This window comes from Cynoglossus semilaevis, chromosome Z (assembly GCF_000523025.1).
Source record: "Cynoglossus semilaevis isolate Cse_v1.0 chromosome Z, Cse_v1.0, whole genome shotgun sequence".
Lineage (NCBI taxonomy): Eukaryota > Metazoa > Chordata > Actinopteri > Pleuronectiformes > Cynoglossidae > Cynoglossus > Cynoglossus semilaevis.
In genome coordinates, this window is record NC_024328.1 from 8,928,883 (window position 1) to 8,956,095 (window position 27,213).

At 39.3% G+C, this 27,213-nt stretch overlaps 1 protein-coding gene across 4 annotated transcripts; it reads left to right on the plus strand.

Annotated features, from left to right (window-relative positions):
* The first annotated feature begins 1,887 nt into the window (after positions 1–1,887).
* slc23a2 (solute carrier family 23 member 2) lies at positions 1,888–26,205 on the plus strand. 4 transcript variants are annotated; one of them, XM_017043213.2, is made up of 16 exons: positions 1,888–2,205; positions 8,184–8,232; positions 10,788–11,026; positions 11,919–12,017; positions 13,416–13,532; positions 14,294–14,451; positions 17,349–17,437; positions 17,868–17,935; positions 20,863–21,044; positions 21,848–21,968; positions 22,991–23,147; positions 23,299–23,446; positions 23,563–23,668; positions 23,747–24,014; positions 25,326–25,421; positions 25,547–26,205. In XM_017043213.2, the coding sequence occupies exons 2-16, from the start codon at positions 8,184–8,186 to the stop codon at positions 25,822–25,824; spliced, it is 2,175 nt and encodes a 724-aa protein (XP_016898702.1). In that variant the 5' UTR covers positions 1,888–2,205; the 3' UTR covers positions 25,825–26,205. The 4 variants fall into 4 exon arrangements, with proteins under 4 accessions (XP_016898702.1, XP_016898703.1, XP_024908817.1 ...); XM_017043214.2 differs by having other exon boundaries at positions 10,791–11,026; XM_025053049.1 differs by lacking the exon at positions 8,184–8,232 and having other exon boundaries at positions 1,892–2,205.
* The last annotated feature ends 1,008 nt before the right edge of the window (positions 26,206–27,213 follow it).

Genomic DNA, 27,213 nt, shown 5'->3' on the forward strand with positions numbered 1-27,213 from the left:
TTAACAAACGGATTGTGCGAAATAAAAGTTTAAAACAAGAACCTGATCATTTTAATTATGTATTTTTTATATTTATTGTTACATAACTGTGTTTGTAATTTTTTTAACCATTCTTACCCAAAGACACACAGCACTGTTCGTACACATTGATGAACTGAAGAATGTAATTTGAAAAACATTTTTAATGTATATAAACGAGCAAACATATTTGTAGTCTGCGTTTTCTCCTATATGTATTTGTATTAATATTGGGTATTGACATTGTATTATCGATGCTGGAGCTGAAATAATCATGCTACAAGTTCAGAAACATCATAATTTCCACTGAAGTAGAAGTAACCTGCACACTGATCAAGCAACATCTCTTTAAAATCGGTCTTAATCTGTTGTTATAACAAACGAGACATATTTACAGGTCAGAAAAAACGGTTGGAAAGGTTTATAGAACCAATAGCTGAATCTGCTGTCAGGATCGACCAGAACCAGCTGAACACTGCAGGACCAACGCCCTACTACTTCAGCTTCACGTTCAGGCAGAAACCATGTGTGATTCTGTACCACACTTCTGGACGTTACTGGTATATCCAGATGTCGAGGAAGGCCTGTTGGAACTTCCGAGAGAAAAAAGGGCTTTAAAAACCGCCGGATTGTCAGCAGGACCATATTTGATCACATTTTTGCCTGGTGGGGATAGTGCTGCTTGTTGGACATCTAACCGTGGAGGTTGAATAGAGGTAACTTGATGATTGCCTGAATTAAATTCACGTACTCTCCTTCTCCAATATCTCATCCTCTGGACATATTCAACTTCGCGTTTCGGAAGTTCTTCCTCAACAACATCCTGTGCAGCATCTGCCCCAAATCCAAAGTACCTCTTTAGCATCCAGACAATGGCACTGGAGATGCAGAGCAGTTTAAACAGAACAACAATGCCCTGAATCCATATATCCATGGCTGAACCCCTCATCTATTAAGGCAGATCTATGCTCCGTGCTAAGTACTCATTTGAGGCCTTTCACCAGTCCTCTTCACCTGCGTAAATCAGTTCATATTCAGCGAGTTTTCGGATGCTTACTTATTTGCAGGAAAAGGAGCAGTACTACCGGAAGTCATGGGGGCGATGTCGTGCAAACAATTTAGCTGCAAATCACACAGCGTTAGACAGGTGTCTAGGAGTACTGGCTGACCGAAATGAGGAAGGACATTTGCTATTGTAGCCGTGTCGTCTTTAGGTATAAGAAGCCAAATGTTTACCTGAATTTTAACCAGTTGGCTAATCTGAACTTTAAACACAGTGAATCAACATTTTGTCCCGGCATTGTTTGTCTATGTAATGTTCTTGCCTCTCCTTCAGATGACACCATCATACGAACAAAGATTTGGTCTATAATCCTATAGGTCAGCAGATTCAACAAATTATTCGCAAAAGTCATAGAAGCTTCAATGAAATGATCAACTATTAAATTTTAAGAAAGACAAATATAAAAGTACACCTTACATTTTTATGATACAGTATAAAAATCAATATATTTTTGAAGGAAGCAGAAATGCAAAACATTAGAGAGAAGAAGAGATTCAGTCTTCTCCAAATAATGAAAAAATGAATTTGAATCATTGTTATCTGTGTTTCTTAATAAAATCTGCATTCATTTTCTTGATGCTAATCTTCTGAAGATTGCAATCTGAAGATTGCTAATCTTCAGATTCGGAAAAGAAGATTCTTTAAGAGTAAACTTTTAACGACAAAATGAAAGGGTGTCAAGAGGGACACATCTTGTGTCTGCATCTTTTGCCTCAGTTAGCGGACCACAGAGGGAGGGAAGGACCAGTGTTACGTCATCATTAGCTGTGTTGTTATTCGCTGAAAAGCAGGAGAGGCGGGCTGGGGATCTATGAGTCATAACACAACGTGGTCCTGCGTGATGACGAACGTCGACCCCCGTCGCTTTATGAAAGGCAAGCTCCCTCCGTGAGTCGCGCGTCGGTGTGTCAGTTAGTTGTTGTGTAAGACAAGAAGCTCCTCATGTTAAGAAGCCGTCTCCAGAGCGCACTCGTCTCATCTACGCAGGTCATTCTCGGTGTGTATCCACCGGCTGTGAGTGTCGCTGCCTCCGTCCGCTCAGGTCCAACCGAACAGACCAGGGAGAAGAGTCTACGGTTAGCTGAGAAGGGAAGTGGGCTCCGCTTGCTCGTTTCGTCAGACAGGTGAGCAGACAACGTGCTTTTTTTGTTCTTTTGAGACAGACGACTTATACATGTGGACGTTAGCCTGTTGGTTTCGGATACGGCGGGCAGCGAATCATTGTCGTGGCTACAGCCAGGGCTCCGGCTTGAGGTAGCTTGCGGTTGAGTCGCAACGCATTCGGGGATGTGGATATGTTAGTTTTAGTAGTGTGTAGTGATACATACATACTTATTTATCTAGTCAGATTGTGAATACGAACTTAAGACAATTCTCAGCTTATCACAACACAGTCCTAATCTCATAAATACCTAAGTACAACAGACGTGGTGTCCGGGCTTTGTGATGGTTGATGATGATTTTAGAAGACCGATGAGACCGATGAGGCCGATTTGTCAGCAGTCAGCGCTGACTGTCCTTAGATCGACTTTTAACACAAAACCTGGGTAAACATGCTGTCTTTTTCTTATTTAATGTGAGCAGCATTGCAACGATATATCACCAACCACCAACTTATTAACATTTACATGTCAATCTGTAGGTGTGATGGTGTTAAAGAATGTAAAAAAAGTATTGTAAAAAAGTATGTATTTTATTTCACTGGTTAATTTTTCTCACTAATCATTTAGTTAATGAGCGCGTGTGCTCCCGTATAAAGGTGTTAAAAACCTCTAATCAAGGGATTGAAGTAACCCTGTATAATTGTGCCAAATTCAAATATTTACTTACAAATACAGAAATTAAATACAAATACAAATATATCTAATACAGTGGTGACACATGGTGTTCTGACTCACAGGCACTCTGTGTGTTTACTGTGTTTTCTTAAGAAAAGATTTCAATTCTTCCAATTCATTTCAGTGTGACACAAACAAGGACTGTGCCACAGAAACAACTGTTTGTCTGTTTCCTGTCTGTACTTGATCTATCGGAAGCTCATGTAAATACGTTTCAGCCTGCCATGTGGAAAGTTCTGTTATGTATCTTACTTAGACCTAAATCCCAGAGTGGTTTGCGTCAGGAAGGATTTACAAATATCTCGATCTTGATAAAATACTGTTGAAGGATTGTTCACATATATACATTTGTGTTTAGTGCCCACCCAACGTATTTTAAGGCTCAATGGGGTCTCTTATCAGTGGAGCTCGGCTGCATTTGCCAAAATCTGATTAAGAATAATTAGAATGGTTTATGATTTATTATATTATTTTATTATATATTTTAAAAGTCACAAACCTTCGCGACCCAAGTCAATAGACATTATTCGTTAACTCCTGGGAAACATGATGTGAGACGACCCACCCAAAAAAAACATGCCGGAGTCATTGTGCACAAATCAATTTTCCATCCCTTTGTGCTGCATTTTTTTATCTCTATGGAGATAGATGACAATGCTGAGTGTGTGTGTAAAAACCTTTATCTTCCATCATGACACCTTAGTCATCGTGATCTTTTTTGCCATTTGATGATGATTGAGATAATCTTTTTTTACTCACTGACTTATTGTAAAAGTTGTTAGAGAATCTTACCTCACTGGAGGTTAATCCAGGCTGCTCCTGGATCAGGCTCACTGAGCTGAATTGGGTCATAGAAATGGATTCTTGGCCCGGTTTGTCGTAGACGGCATGTGATTATGATTACACTGTAGTGCTGGGTCAAGCCTTGGCTTCCTACTACGCTGTGTTCAAATTTGTGTATGTGGTTACATAGTGGGTGGATTTCTGCTTTCCATTTTTAGGTGCTTGCACTGCTTTGTAAATGCTGCTGTAACATCTACGTTTGAAAACATTTACCACCTGCTTCATTGGACTGCGTCACTTCTGGCTTGCTGTAACGAGTTGTGAATATATCAGTATTCAATGGAATTTTTTTAAGCTGAACATGTTGCTGCCAGCAGGGGCACAGTCCTGATAGATGCGATTCTCCAAAATGTTGAAAATGTGATTAATTTACGATGATGCCTCTAACTAATGCCACTGTTTAAAACTATGTTTCACACTTGCGTATTTACGGTTCATGTGGCTAAAACTGTTGAAAAGTTCACCTTTTTCAAATGAATTCAAATTAACGTTTGAAGCATTCAAATAAACACCAAACTTGTAAAAGGTTTTTGTTTTGTTTTTTTAGGAAAGTGATGGATGTGAGCTGCTGTTAAAACTGATTTTTTTTTCTTTTGTCTTTTGTCATTAAATCAATACATCCTCTCCAGCATATGATGCTTTTAGGTTAACAAGTTATTGAGTTTTTTTTTATTATTTATGTTTCCTCCTTTTTGGGACACAGTTTTGAAATGAGCACTTCTACGTGTTTTTGATAGGGACGTATACCATATTTTCCTGTTTCCATTTTTGTTTTCTGTAAAATATTTGCTGGGTGAAAAAAACGTGTATCAAAGACACATGAATGAAAATGAATGCTTCATCTGGAAATACTTTTCTTTCACACCATAGCTTATAACAGCAGTCCCCAACCATTTTTGTACTAAGGACCAGTCAGCCAGTACTGCCGTCTGGTGTTAAGGATTGGTACATTTTCTCATTGATCATCTCATCTCATAGACTTTATTCTGTTGGTATATTAGTTGGAAAGATTATTTTAAGAAACTGCCAGATTATCTTCAATAAAAAAAGTAAATGGAAATGAGCTGGTTCTCTTTAATTAAGTTATAAAGTCCTTGTGGCCTGCAGCAGCCCAGTACCAAATGACCCAGGGACCAGTATAAGTCCATGAACCGGGGGTTGGCGAATATTTCTAATATTCTGTATTTCTAAATCCATTCAGTGCCACTAGGGGGTGCGCAAGATATAAAAATGCATTATGCAGTTGTAGCTTCGGTAAACAAATTGACATCTACAGGAATACAGTTATTACAGTTTTATTTACACCAGAAATGGCCCCACTTACAGCCAGTGTTTTATTAATGTCGTTGGCCTTGAATCGTCCTTGTTCGTCTCTGTCCTTGTTATAGTGTTTTGTAGAAGCCCCAAACACCTGCCTTGCCCTCTGCGTCAGTTCCCTCTCTTTATTCATCAGAGGCCAGCTGTATCTGGAGACTTCCTATCGAGTGTATTCTTATCAACGAGCCTTCACATTTGTTTTGTCTCTCCGCTCCCAATATTAACTCTCTGTATTAACTGATTGTACTAAACCACCCAACAACCTTTTACAAGTTTGGTGTTTATTTGAATAATTCAAACGTTAATTTGAATTCATTTGAAAAATGTGAATAGTTTTAGCAGCATGAACCGTAAATAAGTGTGTAAACAGTGGCATTTAGTTAGAGGCATCATCATAAATTAATCATGTTTTCGTAAAATCAAAACTAAAAATAAATTTAACTATCAGCAGTTAATACCTATAATCTGGGCTTTGGGGCTAAACTGTTCCTGTGACTGTAGGTAATGCAAGTACGCTCTTTTTTCTTTTCTTTTTTTACTTTTTTTTTTTTACATCTAACCTTTACTGCTAGTCAAGCATTTCTGAGAACATGCTGTGCGATTGTAGCCGTTGCTTTGAGACGGGGGGATAAGAAATCCTCCAATTCCCTGCTCCCATGACTGAATGCAATTGTGCTGTCCTGCTTCTTTGGTCAGTTGACACAGATATGTGTGTTTAAACCCCAGCATGAGGCAAGTCCTGCTGTCAGATTGAACATTAGGTGAGAACAGAGGGAGGGTGAGAGAGTCGTTTGGAAAAATACACAATGCAGAGTTATTTGTTTGAATGTGACTTAAATTCCCAAACTCGTATGGCATATGATGTTGATTAATTATTTAGTTTAGCACTAATTCCATTTCTGATAACACTATTCCAAGGAGTGACATCACAAACATTTCATTCAGTTCAGGCAACTGGATGTAAATTTTCTAAAAGAAGACGTTTCACCTTTTGGATGAGAGGTTTTTAAATTTCAAGATAAAACTGTTGAATATTCTCACTATAATGTTGGAAAATTCTACCAATTTCACACCAATTTCACACCAATTTCCACTGTTTCTTATCCCAAAATCCAGTTTGATATCACTGAATGTTTCCAACCTACTTGACGTTAACATAAAAGGGTTATAGTTGAGAAGAAAAACAACAACAACATTTGATCGCAACTCAGACCACGTTAAACAATCATTGTGTCCTGTAAATTCTGTCATTGTCCACTCTTCAGTTCTCAGAACTGAAGAAGCCTCTTGGATGAGAGGTGAAACGTCTTCTTTTAGAAATTCACAGTTGCCTAACAGAACTTTTCAACCTACACCGACAGTGTTTTTCATTTGAAGTTCCAGTAAGACTAGGGTTTGATGCTCTTTTAGTAGTCTGCACAGTGATCTGGTAGAGATTAAGGCAACCCAGCCTGGTATATGGGAACAAGGTGGTATTGAACCCAGATCCTTCAAATGGCAGGCGGGCAACCTATCACTGCACCACTTTGACCCCTTCAACTAATCCTCTGACTAATTGAGGAAAAGGGAAAGTGTTTCGTTTTTTAAAGAAAAGTTTAAACTGAACTTTATTGTATTCATTCTCTTTTTTTCTGCCCCAACTAAAAACAAGTGCACCACTTTTACTCGGTTTGTGACCGTTTCTCTGGAAATTGCTGTTTCTGTTTCAGGCATTTCAGAAAGGGAAAGGCCGATTGTTTTGTGCGATTGTGGTACTAAACCACAACAGCTGACACGTGTGTCTTACAAATGGTTGGGTAAAAATATACTGGTAACATATTTGTGTCAGCCGTTCTCACAAACAAATACATACAGAATCTTTAAGCTTGGCAAGGTTACGAAATACAAATGCTGGTACAAGAGTATACAAGAACTACCCATAATGCAAAGCAGTCAAGGTCTGTGAGGGAGGTTCTTGGAGGATTACCATGTGAGTAAAAAACATGGTCAGAAGCAGTATTATCAGTAACAGACCATTATTCCTCCTGTCGGTCAACAAAACAATAGTTATTTAAAGGACAAATGCGTATACTATTAACACACAGGAATAATAGCTGACATTTATTCAGTGCAATTTAATGCAAAGCAAATTCAATAAACTTGTAATGTAAGGACGTGTGGTGATGACCTTTAAAAAGCCACTCTGTGAATGTGGTGGTCCATTAAACGCCTGTGGGAAATATTTATTGTACACTTTGAAGAGCAAAAGCCAATGAAAACAAACTGTCTTTTGTTGGTTACAGTGTAAATGAGTGCTTCTCTCAGAGTTCTTCCATTTTAAACCAATGAGACTAAATGGGTTTATCGCCTTGTTACTGTGCAAAACTCGGAAAATGAAGAGATCCAGTTTATTGTTAAAAGGGTTGCCAAAAATAGAACCATCCCTACTTCCCCTGCAGGGGTGCTACAAACACATTTGATTGTCAGGGTCATAAATTCGATACCTAGTCGGCTCTAACCCTGGAACTCGGGTCACAACCTTATGAACTAGAAGTGTTGCATCAGGCAGCACTGACTAGAAATTATTAAGTTGGTTATTTTGAAATGCCCTGCTCGGCCAGCATGGGTTTGAACCCTGCAATCCTCTGATTAAATGATGATACAATCTGACAAGCCTATTTTTCTTACAGCTGCTCTGAAACAGGAACCATTGATAAGAACCACGTTCATGCCTGAGATCTTATGTTGTGCTTTAAAATAACAAAACAATATCACCTTCACTGCTTGAGTTACATTTTGTCTTCCGACGGTGGCTATTCAAAAGAGAAAATACCAGTAGACAGCTGCATTTCTGAAATGAGTACAACATCATACACTTGTTACTTCTCCTTTTCTTTAGTTAATGTCTATCAGTTGTAGCTCTATGGCTCACACTAGTAAGTTGTCAGGAAATCCTTTTCTGTCAAATTAACTTTTGTTTCACCCTCCCCTTCCTTCTCCTCCTCCACATCAATTACCCTTCTGCCTCGCTCCTCCATTTCCTCCCCTCCTATCTTTCTTTCTTTCTCTCTGCTAATTTCTCTCACACCACCTGCTCCTCCATTCTCTTGCCCCTTTTCACACAGATGCTTCCAGCCGCCCAGCTTGACAAGAATGAAGGAATGTGTCAACTAGGTATTACACATATCCTAACATTTTATACTGCAACCAGGGAGTCTCAATGAGAAAAAAAACTGCAGTGCAAATGGGGGAAAAAAACTCTGAGTTAGGACAAACCAGTGATGGACAATTTAATGCCTCATATCTGAACAGTACTGTGATCTTGTTGTGGTACCAATGACAGACAAAGACACTGCATTTTAAAAAGAAACTTTAAGGCCACGTGTCAAAAAGTTGTAAGAGAGAATATTATATTTCAAAAGGTGTGTGAATTGTAAGAACTAAAGCATGTTAAGATGCAAAGTGTCCTCCAACCATTAGAACTGTAGAATTTTGATTCCAGAACAAATATCAAGCATTCATCCAAACTTCAATGGGATTGTTGTTCCAAAAACTGAAACCACATCTAATTAGAACTGGATTTTTTAGATGAGGCAAAGATACAATTTGTGACCTGATTTCAAAAGACATACACCAGGATTCTCCAAAGAAAGAGTGACCTGATGGAAACGCAAGACCATGGGTGTCAAACTAATTTTGTTTAAAGGGCCGCCTACAACCTAATTAGATGTCAAGCGGGCTGGACCAGTCATTATGTCATAACACAATTACATATAAATAACAAAAACTGCCCTTTACATAAGAAACATGTTCATATTGAATGAAATATAATTTAACAAATTGTCGTTAACAATTGTATTTGTCTTTTTTCTTTTCAAGAGGGCTGGATTGAAACCCTAAGTGGGCCAGATTTGGCCCACAGACCATATGTTTGACACCCTTGCTCAAGACTTTTGTTGGGGAATATTAAAAAAATAAATAGATTGAAAAATAAATTAGATAATTTGTCTTAGAACTTTGTGACTTCAGTATTTTCATTGGGGGGAAAAAGAGTTTCTGGATGAACAAACTCGTAATTACCAGACAGGATCACAGTGGCAACCTTACATTTGAAACCAATTTTTAAATTCTGTTTAGACACTCTAACACCACAAAAAAAAAGAGAACTCAGACACCAGCAAAGACTGGCTGTGAAAACCACAATCCAAATCACACTGAGCAGGAGCTACTGCTTTTAAAGGCCATCGTCTGTGTCAAAGTCAAACTCTTGCTGCGCTCCTTCTTTTGTAACATGCCATTGTTTGCACACAGCCCTGAGGGACGACGCAGAACCATGTGTCATGTGTTGTCATGTGGAATGGTTTTGTTCCGTTTGATCACAAATCCATTCTTGTCTGCAGAGGAAACAAAATCTGTCTCGCTTTTTTTTTTTTATATAACTTCAAAGCTTTTTGTCAGATATTTGTAGGTTTATGTTCCATAATTGTTGGCTTCACACATTTTATAACATTGTTTTATAAAGCTTTACATGCAAGACCGTTATACACATTTGACAAATTACTTTTTCTCAAATGGGGTAAAAACTTGGTGTTTTTGCTGTGCTGTGTAGGAATTTGCTGCGTAAAATGTTAGCGCTCTGATATTAGCTTAGTATTATTACTGTATAAAGGGAATGTACACCGTGGCTTTAATACTGGGTAATACAGCAACACCACCTCTCGATTTAAAAAAACTTACTTCTGTGGATAAGTCACCAGTGACGATGAAGTGATCTCATCTTGTTCAAGTTACATCACTACTATTACATGTTCTAACTATTTTTTTTTAAACATGAGTAATATTGAGAATGTTCCCACAAACGACTAAGTCTGAATGGACACTCTGAATTGACCTCTCGGTGTAATTGTTGCTCCCTAAATGTGACATGGACTGATGAGCGGTCCAGGTCCCCACCCTCGCCTGTCGGCAGCTAGCTCCAGCATCCTCGCCCACAAAGGAATGAGGAAATAGATATGGATAGGATTTAGATATTGCTCTTATTCAGATGCTGAAGTGAGAAATTCCCTTGGAGACTTGGCTTTCTTATTATAAAGAATTTTAATTATTATACTTCAGTCAGAAAAACCACAAAAATTAAATGTTGAGACAATAGCATTAGCATTAGCACAGAGACTAGCATGTAAGCTACTTATATGTTTGTGTGTCAATGTTGATTATGAAAGGAGTAATAACAAAAAGGTTTGGTTTTATTTTTTTTCATTTTTTATTTTTTTGGTAAAAACAGCCAGTATTACAATAATGACTTTGGGCTGTTTAACTCCTAGGTTGTCAGCAAATGCCTGCCTTTTGCAGTTGCTGCAATTGTGTTTAAAAGTTTACATGCAAAATACATATCTTTTAGAAACTTGGTCAAATATTCAAATATCTCATTTGGACATGGTGTGACGTTTGTTTATAAACGTGAAAATATTCCCTTGGTTAAAAATGTTTTAATTATCATTTTGACATTTTATGTAGATGTAGATTTTTTTTTTCATTTAAAAAATATCCACTACCAGTCTCAAGGGCAAATATAGTTTAAGTAAAAAACAATCTATGAAATGGAAATGGGTTTAACTCCTCATCACACACCCTGCAGGTTCTTTGACAGAATTTAATGTTAAAATTAGATTGATATACGTGAAATTTTTCATTAACCTTTTTTTTGGGGGGGGGGGCTTTTTTCCAAGCAGATGAGCCATTTCTCAAGGATGTTATTGGACTGAAGAATTCATCTGCAGTATTCACACCAGAAGAAGACAAAGGAGGGACAAGAGAGAGGCCAGAGAAGGAGGTGGAAGTGACTGACGAAGTTGAACTGGACACAATGGGAGTAGGAAAAAACACCACCTCTAAGTCGATGGATGGTGGCAGTGAAGGAAAATTTGAAGAGGAGAACAAACACAGCGCTGATTTCTACCCTGTTTCGGTACATGACTCTTTTATTGTCTTCTTAATGGCCACTTCCTTCATCAGACGCAAATCTGCTCAGTCATCGTAAACATATCTGAGGCCAACGTATTTTGTGGAAAGAACAAAAGAAAAGAAGAATAAAAAAACGAGACAGACTAGATTTGTACGTTTTACACCATATAATTACTGTCCCTTTCTCTCACACCCCGCCTCCGTTTGTGTCTCGCATGCCCAGAATTGTTCCTTCTGTTTGTCTGGAATGCATATGAGTGAGTTTCTGTGTGCACTCTAGGTTATAATGGCTCATCGACAGTTAGTTTATGCTCCAGTCCGTCCGCTTCCTCTGTTTGTCTGGTTGGGTCCAGGCCAGAGCTTCATGTCGGTTAAAGGGGAAAGTGGTAAAAGTCGGTATGGTTCAATTATAACAACGTTGAAAAATCACACAGATGAAATATTACATTTGGATGAATAAAGTGAAAGCATAAACAGTACCAGGATGAAGGTCATATTTGACCTTATTGTTGTTTATGCGTTATGCCTAATCATTCCATTCAACTTCAGTTCAGATGTAGCTAAAGCAGCTAATGCTCCTAGCTCTCTGTTAGGACATAAGAGTAAAAGAAATTATTATGAGATTTCAGTCATTTGTTGTGATCACATTAAATCGTTGTGAAGCGGTGATAGCCTCCCATAGAGACATGGAATTTTCCACCAAATTTCAGTCACACATGCAGCGATGTTCAGTCTTTGATCTCATAGGCTTGGTTCAGACACAAAACTGTTCACGTGTGGGCCAAATTCTCACGAGTATTACTGGAATTATAATCAGGATTACCCACTTTACATTCGCCAGTGTGCAGAAGAACTCTGTGATGAAAGCTTCAAAGTCCATGTGTTTGTATGCACAGGTGCTCGTGAATGGAGCCAGTGGGGCCAGCGGAGACCAGGACACTGAGAACACAGAGCTGATGGCCATATACACTAAAGACATTCAAAATGCAGAGAAGGTGAGTTATGGCACAACGTGCAGGAATGAGAAACCAACATTGTAGCTTCTGGCTGTTGGTGTAACTTTTACACATGACCTCACCAAACAGAGGGAAATAATTACAATCACACTGTGCCAATAGAAACTATTTTTTTTCACACATGACATTTCTGTAAAGTGTAACATCATCGGCCCAAGGGTTGGAGAGAAGAGTCAATACCAGACTGGGAGGTGTTATGTTTTCCAACAGAAGTGATAAGCCTTTAAGTCTTTTTTTTTTTTTAATCTTATTTGACTTTCACAAATCTAGTTTAAGCTTTCATTGCTTTTTCAAAACATTTTCTTTGTGGTTTAATTTTTATCTGGACTTTAGCACCCAAGTCTGAGGGAGAGGAATGCAGGAGGGTCAGATGCCACATGTTGGCGATAAAAACATGACGTCCACAGGGACACTAATGGTGTAAAGATTATCACTTTACATGTGTGACCAGTGATCCATCTGTGCTGAGTCACAAATGCAGAGGAATCAATTCACTTGGCTCGTCTGAGTCGGCACTCTCACTTTGCATTTTTCCCTGAATGTGTGAGCTGCGATGATTGAGAGGGAAATCAGTAAGTAACGTAGAAATGTTATTTCTCTTGACATTTAAACAATAAATACAATGCATGGTAACAGAAGTTCAAGAAAATGGACGTCAAAAAGACGTCATAAAGGTTCAGCCCCAACTGTTAGCCACCAATAACACTATAATAGTTTGAACCTTTGGTGTAAAACCCTTTCTGGTTCAGCGGCCAAACGCAGCTTAATTAGATGAGAAGTGGGCCGGACCATTACTTATTAATAACAATAAATCCATGTTTCTTTCCCCTTAGGTAGTTTCCATGCAAAGAAGTTGAAGTATATTAGAAAATATTAATATTTAATGAAATATAATTTTACAAAACATCAATCATCAAGTGGGCCGGATTGAATTCCCTAACGGGCTGGTTTTGGACCACGCACCTTATGTTTGACACCCCTGGTTTAAACTGTAAGCCTCTAAATTGATGCATTTAATGAAGCTGAAAACAGCAATCAAAGAATAAATATAAGTTCCTACAGTGACAATCACAGTTACTGCCCTGAGTGGGGGCGTGAGGGGTGAAGTTAGGAAACGTAAGGAGATTAAAGGAGAAAGATATGGATCATTACTGAACTGCCATAAAAAAATACTGAATACTACTAAAATACTACTCCGAAACGGCAGCTGGCACCACCCCTCATGTCACCGTTTCTTGGTGCTTTTAAATCTTTATTCCCACTGTCATAATCATAACTTTGCCTGTTTCTAATGGACAGTCTTGAGACACAGCATGTGTGTGTCGTTGACAACACTCACATGAATGATGTTTGTTTGTGTGTTTCATGATCTTGTAGAGCTCAATGTCGGAGACACTGGACAGTACTGACAGTACTGATGCTCGACGGATGGACATGATTTACACCATTGAAGACACTCCGCCCTGGTACCTGTGTGTTTTCCTGGGCTTACAGGTAGAGTCTTTGATTAAACAGTTTTCTAGTCCAGTATCGTGTGTATTGCACTTTTAGAAGTGGATTATTTTGAGATTGGTTTTTATTTTCTTTTGTCATGTGACAGTTCAGCCTCTATGTGTGTTTCTGAAAAATAAATAATCTGCGCTAACAAGATTAGTGCCGTCGATTGATTGAAATTTGATTGAGTTTGTTCTCATACTCGGTGTCACTTGTCGAAATATTTTTTTTAGTTATTTTATTATTATTTTACATTATTTATTATACAGCAATGTCACTCCCACCCCAGTAGATGGCAGTCTAGGTGACTACCTATGTGGCCTAGGCCAAAAGGGACTGAAAACCTGAACTGAGAGATAAATCTTACATTACCTAATATACTAGACCACTGTGGCTCAGTGGGCCAGATGCGACCCCCTGGGCTTTTCTAATCCTGCCCACCGGACACTGGTTCACAGTATGGTAAACACTGATGCTAATTCTTGTGATCAACTGTGATGTCTCTTGATGCCACTACAGGGCAGCAGACATCAAATGTCCCAAATTATATTTAAAAGTTTAAGTTTCTTCTTTGGCATTTTATTTAAATTATTATATAGCCAACCATACTAAACCAGCCGACCAATCAATTTTGGTCCTTGAGCGAAATAGTTTGCCCCTACCCCCTTCATTTGACCAACATGGATGAAATTGTGTATTTTTCTGCAGTGTTTGCAGATGTAAAATAACACACAGTCTGTATGTTTATCTGGGTTCTACAGCACTACCTGACCTGCTTCAGTGGGACAATCGCCGTGCCCTTCCTACTCGCTGATGCCATGTGCGTTGGGTTTGATCAGTGGGCCACCAGTCAGCTCATAGGGACCATCTTTTTCTGTGTGGGCATCACCACCCTACTACAGACCACCCTGGGCTGCAGGTAGAGAAAACAACACTCTTCTAAAATGAGCACATTCAGAGTCGGGGCGTCTGCACAAACAATAATTAGCTGCGTCATCGGCATTTGTTTCCACTTCCTCTACTTAAAGTTTAAAAAGTGCCTGCACATGTACCAAAAAACTGTCGCAGTTCCTCTGGGCTCTCAGCAGCTCTAAAAGACCAGAACCTTTAGTCAGCTTTGTCAGCTCCACTGTCGCTGCCCCTCCTCTTCATGACACTGGAGAGGGTTCAAGTGTGTGTCAGCACATTTAAGTGGAAGCTTGATCACACTTTTTGTCATGATATGTTCACAAAAGTGCAGCGAGGACAGTAATTACCGCACGAAACAACGTCGTACAGCGTTGCTTTTCTTTTTTTTTTTTTTTTACAAAAGTCTAAAATATCTTGTCATGATATCCACAAAGTCATAATGACACTGAAAGAAATTAAGAAAAATAGACACTGTTTAGAATCAGCTCCAAGTCTGGACTGTGTTAAAAATGTTTTTTTTAAATAACAAGAATCCTGTGTAATCCTAGAAAAAATAACCTGGTACAGAAGGAAAAACAGATGTTGAACAACAGCTGGCCCTCAACAATGTTTACATTAAGTAGTAAAAAATAAAATATTGTTCTGTGTATGAGCCTGTGTAGCTTTGGATGTTACAGGTAACATTTCCACAGAGATGATAGTTTCTTATTTGATCAGCTGCTTTGGTAAATCCACAAGCTGAAAACGTATGCCTGGACTGTTGCATCAGGTCTAGGCAGGTGGTGTATGTTACCCCGAAGCTAAAATCGATTAAACACACACATTCGTCTTTGTCTCTGCTCTGCAAACCCCGTTAGAGCCGAATGTTCTTGGCTCCACCACTGCATCCACGCGTCAACACTACCTCATCTGACCCGACATTCTTCAAATATAAGACTCACGTTACCCCTACTGACTCTTAAAAATACATTCCACATCTACTTCTGTTTACATCTGTGTTCCAGTGTTTTGAATTGCTTTCCTTAATTCTAGCTGGAACTTGAAACAGCACTTGTTTGGGGGGGTGGGTTTTCATAACCAGATGTTCTCATATCTATTTACTGTTTAAAAATAACAAACTTATTTATTGACATCACACGTTGCCATGGATATTATCGTTTTGCTGTTTTAATAAAGGATAGATCCTGTTGTTGTGAGCTGACGGTTGTCAAACTCATGGTTTTTATTTTGTAATATACCCTAATCTTCCCATCAGGCTCCCTGAGCTCCTGGGTTATTATCTGTTATCTATTTTCTGTGTGCTGCTGCACACATTCAGGGTCACTCACTAACGTTTTTTTCTAATGAGTTACACTGTTCTTATAATTTAAAGTGGACATTATATGGACTATAAGTTGCACCAGCCAGCTAGAGTGCCCCCTAGCGCCTGTCAGTGTGAAAATAATGAACATGTAAATTTTCAGTGGTACAGGAGTAGCAGATACTGGTACGCAAGCATAGAGTGCCCTCTGGTGTTCGTCTGTGTGAAAATAACAAACATGTCAATTACATATTTTACTATATAAGTCACACCTGAGTATAAGTTGACAACCCAGTGAAAGGATGGAAAAAAAGTGTGACTTGCGTACGATGACCTGAAGTAGATGTCCTACAATCTGGAAATGAGTCTCAAAACTAGTTGTTCCAATTTTACGTGTTCTGTTATGTGACTAAGCAGGTGATTAGTGCTGTTGCTATGGTTACATGAAGCACTTCTTAGGTGTGTTTAAAAAAAAAAAAAAAGTCAAATTTGCTCAAATAAAAGCTGTGTTGTCCAATGAGTCACAGCGTCATGTGTCCAGTCCACGTCAAAGGATGACACGGGTGTTTTCAGGGAGGGTTGTGTTCATGTTGACACACGTCCAGGCGTATCTGTATGTGGAAAATTGTTTTTGCTGACTCACTGTGACTGTCATTTGCTTCCTTAAAATGTTGAATGGAAACATTTTGGTCAAACCTTGTTGTATTGACATTGACATTTGTAGCATGATTTTATTTTGCTGTTTCCCAGCAGATTTATTTTTCACTGTTCATGTTTTTCCACTAACGTAGAATTGTAATATCGCTGACCAGAATGCATCATGTTAACATGAACCCGTTGTTGAGGCCGGTCGTTCGGTCTCAGGTTTCTGTGGCTGTGGAGAAGCCGTTGTCACGGTGCAGAGGAAAGTGCCTCGAAACTGAATATTTTCATACAGCTCCACTCATGTCCTCATGTCTAAATATCATGTCTTTATAATCCAAAACCCGGGGTATTGTTTTAGTGTCTTACAGTAGGTATTACAGACAGATTATAACTTAATACTTTAGCTAACTTAATATTAAACCTTTTTTTTAATCTATTATCACATCTGAAACATTTTAAAGCAGATATCTGTCAACACCCTGACCAGTTTTTCCACCCGTTACCCACAAAAACATCTGTTGCTCACATCTCACTTCAGGTTTAGAATACATTTAGAATACATTTTGGTTTAGAATCAGTTCCAGGCCCAACAATAGCAGCCGGTGTTTCATATTTAATAATATTTTTGTTTAAAAAAAAGTCCCTTTTTACTCTTGACATATAAGTGGTTGATTTACTTCCCCCTGTATGTAAAGCAGTGGCAAAGTCATCTTTCATACTGCAAAAAAAAAAAAAAAAAAATTCTTAATGCTGATGTAATGGATGCTGGTGTGTGTGTGTGTGTGTATATATACATATATTTGTATATATATATATATACTGTCTATATATACTGTATGCATGTATGTGTGTATATATATATATATACATACATGCATACAGTATATATATATACATATACATATACATATATACACACAGTATGTATTTAATTTTTTTTGTTTATATTTTATTGTTTCTAGGTTGCCTTTGTTTCAAGCTAGTGCGTTTGCTTTCCTCGCCCCAGCCAGGGCCATCCTGTCCCTGGACAAGTGGAAGTGCAACACCACAGGTACCTACTTGACATTTCAAAAACAGACAGAGAGCGGTGTTTTACAGAATACTGGGGTCAGTGAAGTACCTTATGTTGCTACTAGGGATGGCTCATCATAATCATATTTGGTCTGAGCCCAAATGTTCAACTATGAACGCTGACACTATCAACTGGCAACTCATGACATTGGATGGATATGGGTATCGACAGTTACTACAAGTTGCAGTATCAGGATCGGACATGAAAATGTTTTATTAAATTATTCCTAGATGTTACGCAGCTTTACATACAGTCTATAAAAATATTGTTTATTTGAGCCCAACGTAAGTTTTCATAAGAGGCCTCTGAAAGGTTATATAAGTACAAAACAGTGAATATAATTGTGATTTGAAGTTTGATCTAAAGTTTTGTTTTCTACTCTGTTTCCCTCGTGTTTTTTCATAACCAGACGTTCCTGCATTTAACAGCACCGAGCTTCTTAACACAGAGCACATCTGGCATCCAAGGATACGGGAGGTAAGATGGCAGCAGAGGGAAACATGTGGCAGCATTAGCATTAGCAAGGTCAACATTTGTTAAGATTAATTCTATGTACAGTCAGCTACTTGTCTACCTACGTTTCATATAGAACATTTTAACTTTTTTAAATTGATGGACCTTATCAAAAAAACATCAGATAAAATTGTGTCAGAACGTGCAGCTGAGACAAAGTTTAAAGTCGATGGTATTAAAGACCACGCTTCTGTCATCAGTTTGCACATGCTCACCATAACTAGACTGTGGAGAATTAGCAAAGTGATCCCTGTTCATGATAGATGTTGGTTTAATGGGCTGTCATTGGGTTGAAAGGCACATGGTTGGAATAAATTCAAATAACAAATTCAATTATTTATTGAATGTGGATACTGTCCAGTTCTAATGGCCGCTTCCTGCAGTGCTATAACCATGACACACTGTACAATGTAAATCAACTGTTGGGTTGTTTTGTTTGTTTGTTTTTACCTGGCGATGACTTCAAAATAAGCCTGAATTGGCCTCAAATCCTCAGCTGATAATTCTAGAATGTGGTGAAAGATAAGATTCTCGTCCATGTACAGAGGCTTTTACCCAGTACTAGGAACATGTACCTGACAAAGTCACTAGTTTGTGTGCTATTGTGGTTTAACAAGCTAAAATTGAGCTATCTAAAAGGTAAAAATATGAATTTTTTAATAATTCTAATAAAAATAATAGCTAAGAAATATGTTCGCTTTATGCAACAATTCAAGAATAAATATGCTCTGGTTGGTTGAGACCCAAAAGTATCACGGGCCTTTGCCAGGACAAAGAAACTCTTTGAGAAAAAGAAACAAAATACTTGTTAGGGGCAGTGGGGGCTTAGTGGTTAAGGAAGTGGACTTGGGTCTGGAAGGATTCAGGTTTGAGTCCACCAGCTGCCAAGTTACCACTGAGATGCTCTGAGCATGGCACCGTCCCAAACACTGCTCCCCTGTCCTTAAAGCTGCCCACTGTTCACTTTGATTTTTTTAATTCTGATTTTTTTTTTTAACCCATCACCAGTTTGCAGAACCAAACCATTAAATTATAGACACTTGGTCATTAAAGAGCAGTTTTCTAATCTCTGTACAAAGTTGGAAATTCATATAATTTGTTTTTCTTCTTGGAACGAAGTTTAACATCTTTCTTCTGTGCATCTTCATTCAATTAGAACCAAGAGTCTTTGGCTAAATAAAAACCCAATAGGTCACATTTTAGTGTATCCCTGTGTTACGACAAAAAATACTTTTTTTTTTTTTTTTAAGAGTAGCTGTTGTTTGACACCTGACACCTCACATTGCAGAAGAGCCTCACATATTCAAACATTATGAATTACCTTTTTAAGATTTCCCATGGCACGTAACCATAAACAACACAGGTGCATCAATGCTAAATGAACAAAATGTTCAGTAAGACAGCGGCGTAGTGATGTACTTGTATCTGTGTTAACCTTTTCTTCAGTCGGAGCCAGGTGAGTCATTTCTTTCCCATTGCCATGTGGACGGGTATAAATCTAATCACAAAGAATCACACAATGGGGAGGGAACACAGCTGTGCTGCCAGATAATAAAGCTGCTCTGTGATGGTTGGTGACAGGTAAGAAGAACAAACAAATAAAAGACTGAACAAACAGGATTAGCAATCGGATGTGTATAATGAGAAAATGGAGAAAAGTGGTGTCAACCAGCGTGACCTCCTCCACCTGCGGTTGCCACCGATGTCCCTTACTTTTAAAATACAAGACCGTTTGTTACGGTGTCTTTCGATAACTGGATTTCACCACTGCACCCTGGTGGTGGAATGTTTGTTTATAATATAATATCATGTGTAATGTTTTAGTTATACATCATGTATACGGCATAGGGGTAGTGGTGGTTAATGAAGTGGATTTGGATGTGGAAGGTTTTAGGTTCAAGTCCAGCTGCCAGGTTACCACTGAGGTGCTTTAAGCAGGGCAATGTCCCCACACACTGCTCCCTGGGCACTTGAGCTGCCCCCTGCTCACTTGTATGCAGTGAAGTGCTGTGTCACAAAGACAAATAATTAGGGATGTCCAATAATATCGGCCGGGTGACATTAGCATAATAATGTAATATCTGTAAGGATTGGCAATGTTTTTTCCTCTGATAATGAAAAACCCATAACGCAGTGCCTGGGTTTCGCCAAATGGTGTGTGGCCTAAAAATAGTGTTAGGGACAAATGTATGTATATGAAAGTGTAAGTCACTAGATGGCAGCATTGCAGCTCATTTATTTAATGTATTTTAATAATCAGGTGATTGTATGCAAAAAAGTTAATATCGGACATCCCTACAAATTATTCACTTTTGTGTTTCTGTATAACTTTAGGGCCACTGCCAATTGTCACAACGCACAATGAGGATATGCAAATCTCTCCAAGCATTATTTTACTTTAACCTGAGAGAGAAGAGAGCCACTCACTGGTGCAGGGGTAGAATTCCCCATCTGGAGCATCTTGTCTGAAATCCTAGGTAGATTTTGCCAGAAAGCGCATCAGGGGTAGAAACTAAAGAGACGAGCTGAACACGTGTCTTCATTCACTAACTTTTTTTTTTCTGGCTGGAGTCGGCTGGAGTCAGTCCCAGCATTCATCAGGAGACTGTGGTCTACACACTAGGCAGTTGATCACAGAGCAATAAATGGGGACAAAAAAGGTCATTCACACCTTTGGACAAAGGACATCTAAAGACTAGGAATTAAGCAGCTAATCAGTTATCACCCTGCTGTAAGGCGAGCACCCTAACCACATCTTCCACCGTGCCACCCGATCATTTCTTCTTCTTGTCAGGAGGAACTACGAAGGCGTTCTGGTTGCACTTTAAAACAGGAGAAAAGATTGAGTAGTGTTTGAGGTGTGGTGACAAATGTTCTCTCTGTCCTGTCAGATCCAGGGGGCGATCATCGTGTCCTCTCTGATTGAAGTATGCATCGGTGCACTTGGTCTTCCCGGAATCCTTCTCAAGTACATCGGACCCTTGACTATCACGCCAACTGTAGCGCTCATCGGCCTCTCTGGTTTCCAGGCTGCGGGGGAGAGGGCTGGGAAACACTGGGGCATTGCCATGCTGTGAGTACAAAGTACAAACAAACCTCTGAAGATGATTGGTGGATTGGTGTGAGGTTGTCATCGGTTTCAGCTGAATCACTGAATCAGTCGTGAAGTAAAAAGATGACACCGGAGAAAACAATGGAAAACCTTGTCTTCCATTGAAAACTGTGAAACCGACTGCCATGCTCACAATGTTCTGCATTAGATGGTGTCTCCGCGGGCCCCGTGGCCCCGGCGGCCTGTTATGTGTTTGCTAGGTAAATGTCTTGTTACATTTAAAGGAGGACAAACAGGTGTGTGTGTGTGTGTTAGGTTAATGTCTTGTTACATCTAAAGGAGGACAAACAGGTGTGTGTGTGTATGTGTTCTTTTCTTTCTTTCTTATCTCACTCTTTGGCATTCAGTGTGTACAAAGTAAAAATTCCATTGTAAAGGGAAACCTGCTTTCCTTACGGTACACATGACAATAAATGCTTTGAATCTTTGAATAACATCCAAAGCTGTTGACGCTGCTTCTAATTAGCATTTAATTTGTAGCTTGGGGCTAAATTATGAGTAACTGTAAACAATAATTAAAGTTCAATCTCTGAAGCCTTGGAGCTGAAGGTAAAGCTGATAAGACAAATGACAAAAAACAAAATAAATGACACTTATTGTCCTGAAGATGAGAATGTACCAGATCACAAGGACTGCACTGATACAGGACTGGGACAAAGGGGACAATCCACCTACAGGCTGAGATCTGAATGGCATGTTTTTAGAGACGTTGGCACCTGTACTGTAGTGTACCAGATGAACAAGATCTTGTGATCTGTCTGCAGGACTATCTTTCTGGTGCTGGTTTTCTCACAGTACGCCAGAAACGTCCAGTTCCCTCTCCCTGTCTACAAAGCCAAGAAAGGCTGGACCTCCTATAAACTGCAAGTCTTCAAAATGTTCCCGGTGAGTAGAGTACACGACCTCGACATCAGAAATGTAATGTAATTCAAGTCACTGTATAAAACAGAGGCACAGAATACTGCAGGGAATGAACATTGGTCCTCTTCTGACCTCTAGTGGTTGTATCGCGAATAATGTACATCAACAGTGACTCAATATTTCACTAACTCGCTTGCAGCTTTTGTTGAAATGTTGAAACGTCACTTAAGCTGTTATTGTCAGAACGATATCGGTTTTGTTCCACATAAAATGTCGTCTTGGAAGATGACATGTTTTTCTAATTAGAGGAAAGTAAAAGTTTTAAATTTAATGAAGTATTAAACTAATTTTGAGGAAAGGTGATATTTGTTAGAAATGCAGTAAAAGTAAAAATTATTTACTTTTGTAAAACACACTATTTACTAATTAATTACTTGGAAATGAGAAGAAAAAAAAAATTCAAACTCATTTTCACCAGGGGCCACATCATCAATACAGTTCCTGTTCAAGGGCCGGTGGTAAATGGAAGACTGTATAGATCAGGTGTCCCTTGAGTTTGACACATATGGTTTAGACCAGGGGTGTCAAACATACGGCCCGGGGGCCAAAACCGGCCCGCTAGGTAGTTCAATCTGGCCCACTTGATGAATTTTGATAATAAAAAAAATAGAGATGACAATTAGATCATAATTTTTTTGTAAAATTATATTTTGTTACAAATGAATTAATATTAATAAATAACCAATATACTTCTTTTTATGAAAACACAGAGGAAGAACATTGTTAATTATAGTTAATTATGTTATGTTTGTAGTGGTCCGGCCCACCTGGCATCTAATCACGTTGTATGCGGCCCGTGAAACAGAATGAGTTTGACACCCCTAGTTTAGAGAGTGGAATTGTTTTTTCAATCTTAATATCTTATATATCATAATAAAATATAACTTTTCTGCCACAATTAACATACACTATTTGTCAAATTCTTTTTTTTTTTCCTCAGTATCATGTAATAAAATGTCCAACCCTCTCTTCTTCTGCCTTCTTAGATCATCATGGCCATTCTGGTTTCATGGCTGCTGTGTTTTATTTTTACTGTGACTGATGTTTTCCCGCCGGAGACGGATAAATATGGTTTCTACGCCCGTACTGACGCACGCCAGGGCATCCTCACGGCTGCACCGTGGTTCAAGGTCCCGTATCCCTGTAAGTGTTTTAAGGACAAAGGAGGAGGAAGTTTATGTGGATTTTTCTTTTCTTGACAGCACACAAACTTTTTGGTACCTGAGTTGCAGAAAGATTTAAAATTTAGTTTAAATGTGGCTGTTTCCCAACATTGACCTTTGACCTTTCACAGTCCAGTGGGGTTTTCCCACGGTGACAGCAGCAGGAGTGATCGGCATGATGAGCGCTGTGGTGTCCAGCATCATCGAGTCCATCGGAGATTACTACGCCTGCGCTCGTCTCTCTGGTGCTCCTCCACCACCCATACACGCCATCAACAGGTTAATGACTTTAATCTCCAACATTTATTCATTGCTAACTAATAAAGTAAACACAACAGGTGTCATTTTTAAAGTCTGCTTCTAATTCTAACTTTTTTTTCCCTCTTCCATCACAGAGGCATATTTATGGAGGGTATTTCCTGTGTGCTGGATGGAGTTTTTGGCACAGGAAATGGCTCGACCTCCTCCAGCCCAAATATAGGCGTCCTGGGAATCACCAAGGTACTGCACGACCTCACAGCGACCTCACACTCAAGCACCGAAGTCTTTGTCATGACTAACTGGTGTCTTGTCCTCCAGGTGGGAAGCAGGCGCGTGATCCAGTATGGAGCGGCCATGATGCTGCTGCTAGGCATGGTGGGTAAATTCAGCGCTCTGTTTGCCTCGCTGCCTGACCCCGTCCTGGGAGCTCTGTTCTGCACGTTGTTCGGCATGATTACAGCCGTGGGACTGTCCAACCTGCAGTTTGTGGACCTCAACTCCTCCAGGAACCTCTTTGTCCTCGGCTTCTCCATCTTTTTCGGCCTGATGCTGCCGAGCTACCTCAAGAAGAACCCTCTGGTGACAGGTGGGTGCTGTTCGGGTCTCTGATGTCTGATGCTAGGACCACAGACATGATGGTCTGGTTTCCTGTTGGAAACACATACAAACAGCTGTATTTATTTGTAGTATCTGTAGTATTTTATTTAAACTTTTTTAAAAGTTAAACATTTTTTTTGTTAGACTGATTGTATTTGAACATTTCTGTGTACATTTGCGAAATGTAAACACTGGAGGCCCTGAACGCTGCATTTGCTTTGTGTTGTGTCACGGAATGGCTGCAGGGGCAAAAGAGCAACAGAACGGTTCTGTTGACTGAACAAATACGGCGCATGGGAAAAAAAAAAAAAAGAGAAAACGTATCTTGTGCACACGAGGTAATTTCTCGTGACGTTCTCATGAGCACGAGAAAGTATTTCTAAGACATTTTGCCACACATACATACAGGGTAATACATACATCATGTACAGTACGTACGGTTGGGAAATCTAAGATACCGGCATGTCATGCGTGACATATGTACTGTATATTTGGTGAGCATTTAATTAATGTAGGATACCTCAGTTAGACACAGGAGGGCACTGTTGTTGTTGTTGTTGTTGCTGTTGTTGTTGTTCTACTGTTGATAACAGTGTAGGGAGGTTCGTGAAGGGTAAATACGGTATCTTAGATTTCCCAATCGTACGTACTGTACATGATTGTTTTTTAATGTATTATCCTGTATGTATGTGGCAAAATGTCTTATTGTTTATTTAAATACAGTTTTCCTCTTTTAGGCAAGAATATTATCTTAAAAATACTGAACAAAAATAATGAAAACATTGGAAATTTAAAAAAAATTTAATGTCGCGAGATTGGATTAAAAACAAATACACGATGTACTGAGGAAGCGAAAGTAGAACCGCGATAAAGAGAGGGACTACTGTAACGCGAAACTTATCACGAAATATATAATAATAATAATGGGTTATACGTCATGAAAGAAAGAATAGGCCTAGGTGCATACTCAACAGAAACACAACTGCCTGTGCTTAACCTAAGGTTTCTCGTGAGCACGAGATACGTTTTTTTTTTTTTTCCATGTCCCTTCAGGGGCTCCATACGAATAAAACCTGAACTGGTAAAAAAAATAATTAAAAATAGCAGAAAATAAATCTTCTATTATATGGACATGACAAAAGTTATAACAATATTATTCAGAACTTTAAGGCAAGCTCATATGAACTGAGTTAATTCAAAATGACTCTGAATACCATTAAGTGGACTTTTCGGTGTTTAGTTACTTTTCTTAAGCAGCGCTGGCTTTATTTAAATTGTTCTCTTCTTTCTTGTTTTTCAGGAATAGTTGAGGTCGACCAAGTGCTAAATGTCCTCCTCACCACAGCCATGTTTGTCGGAGGTTCAGTGGCCTTCATTCTGGACAACACTATCCCTGGTATGTTTTGTAAATCAAGTTGTCTGTCATTTTGTTGTCTGGGTTATTTTATTTTTTATGTCAGAATGACAGACTAATGCTGTTTGATTTGCCGAAGTTTATTATTGTTGCCATTGTTCTGTCAGGTTCCTCCGAAGAACGAGGCCTTAAGAAGCTAAAGCGAGGCGTCGGCGTCAGCGGGACAGAACTGGAGGGCATGAGATCATACGACCTGCCTTTCGGAATGACCATCATCCGCAGATATTCCTTCTTCAAATACTTACCCATCAGCCCGGCCTTCACGGGCTATCAGTGGGGGCGGTTACAGAAGGCCTGCAGGAGCAGGATGGGACCCGGGGAAGTCGTGAAGGGAGGAGGAATGGGAGGGGAGGGAGGCTCAGCATCAGGGGAGAGTCGGGTATAGTACACGTAGCTGTGTTTTGGGGGAGCGGAGGGCGATGAGAGGAGGGTGGAGGTTCAGACAGTGCACCAACTCCCATCACTCTGTGTTCTTTGTCCCAGGTCAGGCCCACGGTCGGCCTCTGCTAGTTTAGGTCTGTTTAACAAATCAACACGGTTAACCCAAGATTGTTGGTGTTTGTTTGTGTCTCGGTTTTAGCAGACACACACACACACACACACGTGACAACACTTCCAGAGTCCAGAGTGAGAGTGACGGAGGTTAAACGTTCAGAAACGGAATGTCTTGATTTTCACCACTGCCAACTCTAACGTGCCACTCTCTCCTCTGTGACTTTTTCCACTTAAAGCCCAGTGGTTTTGTCATGGATACATCCCATTAAATTGATGCTTAATCATTGTCACCAGTCACTGGGCAATTTATGCAACACGTGCACCCACAAAGACTTCCAGAACCAAAATCCAGTGCTGCCACAGCCATTGTGGAGTCGCACAGATGAATTGTGGTGTGAGTGGTGACACAGGTGTCCTTAGCAATGCAAAGTGATTGTAACGTTTTTTTTTTTTGTTGCACTAACTGCCTCCTGATTTCTACTGTAGAATGTCGCTCCGCACCCCGTGTTTCTTTTGATATTCGGTTGCATTTCCTCAATGTTTAGACTTCACGACATTTCCCTGAACTTTAGGTTTACATCCCATTAACGCTAGTATGATTCTTTAAGCAGTTTACCAGAAAACCCTGTCAGTACAATGGAATTTTTTTTTTTTTTTTAAGTAAATAAAGCACCTGTTCACTTACTGAGGGTTCTAATGGTGCCTGTACTGCTGGCACGACAGGAGGGGATTTTTGAGTTTGTCCCAGGGCAATGCATTAAATCCTCTGTGCAGTTTATACAAATGTACATTTTAAGAAGTAGTTCCTGTCGATCCTTCGTCGTCTGCACATCTACCATGAGTAACCGCTGCTTATTTATGATGTATATTCTGTATCTTTTAGTGTCGATGACTCGACCATACATTCCTCCCCCCTCTCCCCACCCCTGCCTTCCACGTCTGCCTGTGACCACATTACCACTTCTCTCACACAGTTCTCTAATCACTTAATCTGTTAATTACAATTTCCAGTCATGTCTGGTCATTATCTGTGCTTGGTGCAGATAACGACCAGGTTACAGATACTGTATATAATATCGAAATACAATATGTTGCCCAACTTGAACCTACACTAAAATGCTAACATGTATTTATTTTCGGGTCCTTTTGTTACCAAATCCAAAAATAAAAACTATACAGTTTTGGACGTTGACTGTCGCAGTTACAAAAACTAGAACTATTTAGAATTCTACTCCAGTTTTTGAGGTATTTATTTATTTATGAGAGGTTGGTGTTTGAT